The sequence below is a fragment of the Mya arenaria genome, chromosome 15, assembly GCF_026914265.1.
Source record: "Mya arenaria isolate MELC-2E11 chromosome 15, ASM2691426v1".
In the NCBI taxonomy this organism is placed as follows: Eukaryota; Metazoa; Mollusca; class Bivalvia; order Myida; family Myidae; genus Mya; species Mya arenaria.
In genome coordinates, this window is record NC_069136.1 from 23,796,441 (window position 1) to 23,803,212 (window position 6,772).

The 6,772-nt window shown below is 34.9% G+C and overlaps 1 protein-coding gene across 1 annotated transcript; it reads left to right on the plus strand.

The window, feature by feature from the left end:
* The first annotated feature begins 560 nt into the window (after positions 1-560).
* Positions 561-4,089, plus strand: LOC128218716 (CD209 antigen-like protein E). The gene is made up of 2 exons (XM_052926402.1): positions 561-1,123; positions 3,219-4,089. Exons 1-2 carry the CDS (start codon positions 782-784, stop codon positions 3,627-3,629), a joined length of 753 nt encoding a protein of 250 aa, XP_052782362.1. The 5' UTR covers positions 561-781; the 3' UTR covers positions 3,630-4,089.
* Positions 4,090-6,772: the final 2,683 nt, after the last annotated feature.

Sequence of the window (6,772 nt, forward strand, 5' to 3'; positions counted from 1 at the left end):
TAAGTAGGCTTTTTTATTTTTATTTTTTTATTAGGCTTTATATAAGAACGTTATTTTCCTCATTGGAGAATGGTGTTTAAGATATCTTCTGTATAAAGCCTTCAAGGTTTTAAGGTTTTAAACTACATATTAAAACACACTCAAAAAATATGTTTTTAGTTTTTCATTTTTTTTACAAATTGACTATAAAAACAGTAGGGTCGGCGCCTCTTTCGTATAGTAAGGGTCGGGTAACCCTTACCAAACGTATTGTTTTAGGCCCAAGCACAAATCAAACTTAACATTGCAGTTCATAAAGCTATACGAGAACTAGCTTTTGCGGGTCTAGTATTTAATACGCTTTGTGTAATATTGATTTCATTTTCAAAATCGGCGGTGATATTCAATTTGTATTGATAAGAACAGCATTCCAGTCAAACATGATACCTTTCATGAATTATGGAAATGAAAGCAAGCCTGACGATTCAGGAAAGAATATTACTATTTGCAAATCGACAATGGTATCAATAAAACAATACAAGCTTTTAAATGCAATTTTGTGCCGATGACGAGTACGACTTAACAGTTCAAAGACTTTCAATGTGTTTCAATATGACTGTATTGAAGAGTGTAAATATTAGATTTATGCGAGTTAAAATCACAACTTTTCTTTCTAAGGTTGCCATAACTTCGTAAATAGTCCAAATCAGTACCTCGTCAACTTTAGTAACAACCGTCGCTTGCTCAGTTAGAGGTGATACGTTGTAAAGTTTGAAGTGACAGGTGACACGTGAACATTTGGATGCAGAGTTCGTGGCCAAACGTCGTCATGAAGATCATTCTGATAATGGTCTGCCTCTCGCTGCTCGAGCTACTGGCGAGCGTCAGAGGAGACATTTCAGTCCAAGACTACAGCAAGTATCCGGGGAATTCCGCTATCACCGGGACCAGCTTAGGGCAGACGTCCGCACGCTCGGCAGTCCGCTGCAGCACGTTGTGCTCGCGTCACGAAGAGGAGAAGGGGGAACGTTGTCATGCGGCTCGCTACCATGGTGAAACACGTGCCTGTGAATTGATGTCACGTAGTGGAGAGGGGGCGGAGGAATGGCTCGTGGACGGACAATGGAACATTTATGTTATCCAGGTATGTCTTTTTTATAATGTCTGGATTTATTCAATGATGTCAGACCGGACATATTTATTTCAAACTTTAAAAAGCGTTTTAAACTAAATATGACTTGTTAAATCAAATTCTTCAAACGGTTGTTCCAATTAAAATGAAAACTGGCCCATAACTGTATACTAGAATGTTAAAGGTGATACAAGCGTTTCGATAAAGATGTACGCTACATGAACGTGAATTGGAACATTATTGAAATAAGCGTTGCAGCGTCAGATACTGAATGTTTAATAAACATAAGCCACTTCATATTTCACTTTAATAATTGTATTCGAGCTGCCTTCGATTTGGTGTTAAAGACGGCGTTACTTAGGACCACAATCTTTTGACAGAACCATCCCTCAGAACAGAAATTAAAATAGGTTTAAATTGTTGGCAAGGTGTTTCGGGTGTTTTTAGTCCGAAATGGTGCATTTTGAGCGTATTTTGTATTCGGTGTTCGAATAAAAAAAGTAAATTTAGTTGAATCTAGGGGGTGCATACACTCTGCCATTTTCAAAAGAAAACAACCTCGAATATATATGGACGGTTTACACTGTCTTTACATTTTACTACGCTGCAAGTAGATCGCATAGTAATTTTATTTTGAGCAGTTAAGCCTAAGGTCTAAACTCGTATGATTCTTAATAAGTTACGCGATAAAACACTTTATCACGTTCAAACGGTACTATTTATTATTATTATTATTATTATTATTATTATTATTATTATAAATTATTATTATTATTATTATTATTATTATTATTATTATTATTATTATTATTATTATCATTATTATTGTTTTTGTTATTATTATTATTATTATTACTCTTACTATTACTATTAGTAGTAGTAGTAGTAGTAGTAGTAGCAGTAGAGTAGTAGTTGTAGAAGTAGTAGTAGTAGTAGTGGCAGAAAAGTAGCAGAAGCAGTAGTAGTTGTAGAAGTTGTAGTAGTAGTAGTAGTAGTGGTAGTAGTAGTAGTAGTAGTAGTAGTAGTAGTAGTAGTAGTAGTAGTAGTAGTAGTAGTAGTAGTAGTAGTAGTAGTAGTAGTAGTAGTAGTAGTAGTAATAGTAGTAGCAGAGCAGTAGCAGTAGCAGTAGTATTTGTAGTAGTAGTAGTAGTAGTAGTAGTAGTAGTAGTAGTAGTAGTAGTAGTAGTAGTAGTAGTAGTAGTAGTAGTAGTAGTAGTAGTAGTAGTTGTAGTAGCAGCAGCAGCAGCAGCAGCAGCAGCAGCAGCAGCAGCAGTAGTAGTAGTAGTAGTTGTAGTAGTAGTAGTAGTAGTAGTAGTAGTAGTAGTAGTAGTAGGTAGTAGTAGTAGTAGTAGTAGTAGTAGTAGTAGTAGTAGTAGTAGTAGTAGTAGTAGTAGTTGTAGTAGTAGTAGTGGTAGTAGTAGTGATTGTACAGACTTCTTTTACTATTGCACCGGCATACATCCGAGGTTGTTTAAGACGTCAAATGGCCGAGGTGTTCCTATTGGTCCTTTACACCGAGTTATTGTTCTCTTCATTCGTTAATATAAACAAATTCACAGGTCAAAATAGAGTTCTTGCCTTTGAAATCTGGGAACAGGTCCCTTAAATGGACTTCTGAAATAAAATCTGAATTAATTTACCAATTTTGGAATTAACCTATAGGAATCATTCCTCTTTTTGTGTTTGAGAGGGGACCATTAATTAATGATGTCCCGAGACTATCCATGGACGTCATCCTGTTAAGAGTTAGATTGTTGGGTAACATGCATATGTTGTAAATGATTATATCATTGTTCAATGGTCTTTCATTGTTAGGTGACATAGATTCATTAAAGTAAACAATGGTTTTCCCCTATTTTTTGTTTCTATTTTCTATTTATTCCATGTATAAAAGTGTTAGAATAAGCAAGGTTAGAATATTGAATTACCAATGTTTATACATTTCTAGTTCTGGATTATGTTTCAGGGTATACATACTATGACTTTGTTCATTCTTTGTTTGTTCGAGAGTACCATTATTTCTCTAAATCGTTCACTTTTTCTCAAACCACTGGCTTAACCCAAGAGTTTACGCATGTAGGTCAAATACACAAAATCATTCTTACAGGGCGTTGCTGCGTGTGGTGAGGGCTGGCACGATTACGAAACTTCCTGTTACTATGTCTCTAATCAAGCAGAAGTGGACTGGTACACGGCTCGGGATAGTTGTACTCAGATGGGTGCGACACTTGCCGTTATTACTGACCATGGCGAGAATGGCTTCCTGAAAGGTTTGCTGGAGTCCGTGTACGGATCACACTATTATTGGCTTGGGGCTAATGACGTGCTCCAAGAAGGCGTGTTTAAATGGGAGACGGGGGAAGATTGGGGCTTCACTGCTTGGGCAGTGACTCCTTGGGTACAACCCCTCGGGTATGCTGGGTACAACTGCCTGGGTATCTGGGTGATCGGCTACGATGGGTGGGTTGACTATCTTTGTGAGTATGGGGCCTGGTACGTCTGTGAGAAAGATGCATAGGACGTCATATACGTCCAACACAGGAAGAACAACTATCATGTTCGTGAAACAGAACTGGTGAACCATTTATTTACGTTTGGTGTTTGTTTTTATGTCATCGATTTATGTTGTTTTGAAGCAGTTACCAGCTATAAAACTTGAGAACACAATGGCGTTTTGTAAACGGTCATTTGATTTATCAGCGAGCACATACCTTTCTAATGGTACCAAAATTGTATGCGGTTACCAAGCATCCACATTTAACATTTAAAGGGTATACGAGCTATCAGATAGCTAGCTTATTTGTGGATAGGATTCCTTAAACGTTTATTGTTATTGTTTGGGATTAAAGTGACACTCTTATTCAAAATCAATACATACACATGTATAACAAACATTATTTTTGAGTGATACACCTTTAAGTTCTTAAAATACTAAATAACGCATTTATGGAAAATATTAATAACTGATAAAAAGATTGTAACCGTATATGTTATTGCTAAAAACGCAAATATATTAAATGATTGGTGAATGCTAAAATATTTACTGTGATCTACTATAGTCTCATAAGGTAGATATACCATGTTTTCTGCACCTTTCCTTAAAATTAAACTCGGTTTCCTTCATAAGAACCTTTGTTGTCGACATTTATTCCTCATTTTTGGTATATCAAAACATTTGTATTAATTGTTGTAAATTTTATTTGGGAGCAAGAGTGCATCTTTAATACTTACGAAAGGTTACTGGAAAATTTATTAGAATCCAAACAACTTTAAAAAATATAATAAAATAAATATTAATATTCCACCAGGCGTGGGGACAGAGGATTTAAAGGAAAACACAGATAGGTCCAAATTAGAACCATTCACTGAGACTTCTTCTGTCTGTTCTTACCATCTCTCTTGGAGAGCCTGTCCTTTCTCCTATTCCTAGGAGGAAACTAGAGCCTTCAAGAGCTGTTGAAGCAGCAGGTCCTTCAGAGGATTTTGATTCTTCTTATTTGTCTTCTGTCAGTTATATCATCCAACAGCGTAGACCTAGACTGACTCCTCTTCCAGACTCCAGACTGTCGTTTCCTTGTCCTGTCACTGTCAAACCTACAAACACTTCTATGAGATTCCTTCGAGGGATGCGAATCCTCCTTCATTTGTCTCTGTAGATCCTGGTCGAGGTGAATATGCTAGTTCGGTTGTCCAAGAATAACCATAGCCCACGTTAAGATGAGTGACGAAAGCATCGGACGAATATGGAGAGGAGCTCGCTCAACAATTATTTGTGTAATTCCTGTGTTAAATGTGTGAAAGTATTGGGTGTGGGGGGGGGGGGTATCCATTCTTAAAGTTGAATTCCAATTGCTTGATTTTCTGTGTTCTCTTATAAACATATCGTACATTGTGAACCATAGTATATTTAACATTTTGGTATTCGATTGGCATTTCATTTGCTCGGATTGGTATCTGCTGTATGGTTTAACTACTATTATATATTGTCACGCTTGTATTATGGAATGGATATTGTGCGTAAAGTCATGCAGTAATCATATATTTCATATTATGTTATAAATGATTTCTTTGATATTTTCAAATATAGTTTTACATGAGTAATCTTTATTTGTAAACATTTTTACTGTGCCTTAAATATTTCTCTTCATTCAGATGAAATAATTTCCCTTTAAGTTTACAATATAAAAATCTATAAAATTGCATATGAAGTGTTCATTTCATACATATTTTGGAATTATAATATCAAGTTTGCATAATTTGTGTCTATTTTGCTAGATTTTTCAATTGCAATATGCTTTGCTGTGTTTGATTTTATTTTGCAGAATATTACAGCAGACAGTTTCCTGTAATGTGTTTATTACGTTTTACTGTGTATTTTCGATTTGATACTTTGATAAGATTTACCTTTTGCGTTTTATCTTTATTAAGAATTGTTGGGATAAGAGTGAGGTTTGTGCACATAAACTGGTTTAAACCCCCAGTAAATTTACATTTTACTGACCGTTCCAAGGCGGTACCTAACAATTCTTGATAAACATACCTATTTGTTATATATAGTACGTATGCACTGTGCTGTTTGTGGAGTTTTGTGCTGTACTTCTATGTTTCTTGTTTGTGCCCAGTGCCACTAAACCGGGTTTATGTTTAAACTTTTTGCTACTGAGCTTGTTTCTGTAGCTTTTTGCATAAAAATTGTGCTTAAATTAATTAATTAATTGTCATTTTGTTTTAAAAAGTTTGAAAAGATGTACAACAGCATTATTTACTCTAGTTATATTTTCTAGGATTATCATCATCATTTTATATTAATTTTGAAGTTTGTACAATGATAAATTCATTATTTCACAGCGTGCAGTTTTTTATGCAAGGGAGACAATTGCTACACATATAAGATATCATTCTATTGTAATGTTTTGCCTAATGCCATACTTATTGTTGTTGTTTTATTGTAAGCAAAGGTTACTAATTATTTGATTAATTTAGGGTTTCATTTATCCATCTGATATTTTTATATATTTAAAGGAGACCTGTTTTTTATACTTAAAATTTTCATCTTGGGAGAAATGCTTTTTCAGGCAGTGGTAATATGAAACCATGTATTCATTTATTTCTAGTGTCATAGCCAGTGTTTATACCGGCGAATTAACTGTGGGTTAATCCGGGGTTTGTAAACTCGCGAATATTTCAATGCAATTCGTAATCCGGAATCATTCGCACTGCGTTTTTTCGAAAAGATTTACAAATCCGAGATTTACACAGGGTTATGTTGATCAGAGCCTTCAACCTTAAAAGCGTAACATTGCACGGGCAAATGGTATCATTTGCGGTACATCTGGATACATGACTGATTTGATTTATAAATAAGGAGCGAAACATTTGAGAAAAAAATGTTATTTTAGAAATTGTTGATAAGTATAAAATGTTTATTGAGAATAAAACAACGGATGCCGTAACCATTTCGAAAAAGCAAGAGGGTTGGAAGCAGGTTACAACAGAGTTTAACGCACGGTTATGTATAATTTTAGATTTTATAATATCCAATAATATCTAAAACCAGAAAAATAAATTATATATACCTTGTAATACATAAACACGTATTTCATTTGATAGTCTGGTGGCATGAACTCGACTTAGTTACGTATGTTGATGATGTTGACAATC

Bases quoted from the DNA above. Each gene is read 5' to 3' on its own strand.
- LOC128218716 (XM_052926402.1), top strand. From the start codon at position 782: ATGCAGAGTTCGTGGCCAAACGTCGTCATGAAGATCATTCTGATAATG. The intron at 1,124-3,218 runs GTATGTCTTTTT...TCATTCTTACAG, and splicing joins GGAACATTTATGTTATCCAG to GGCGTTGCTGCGTGTGGTGA.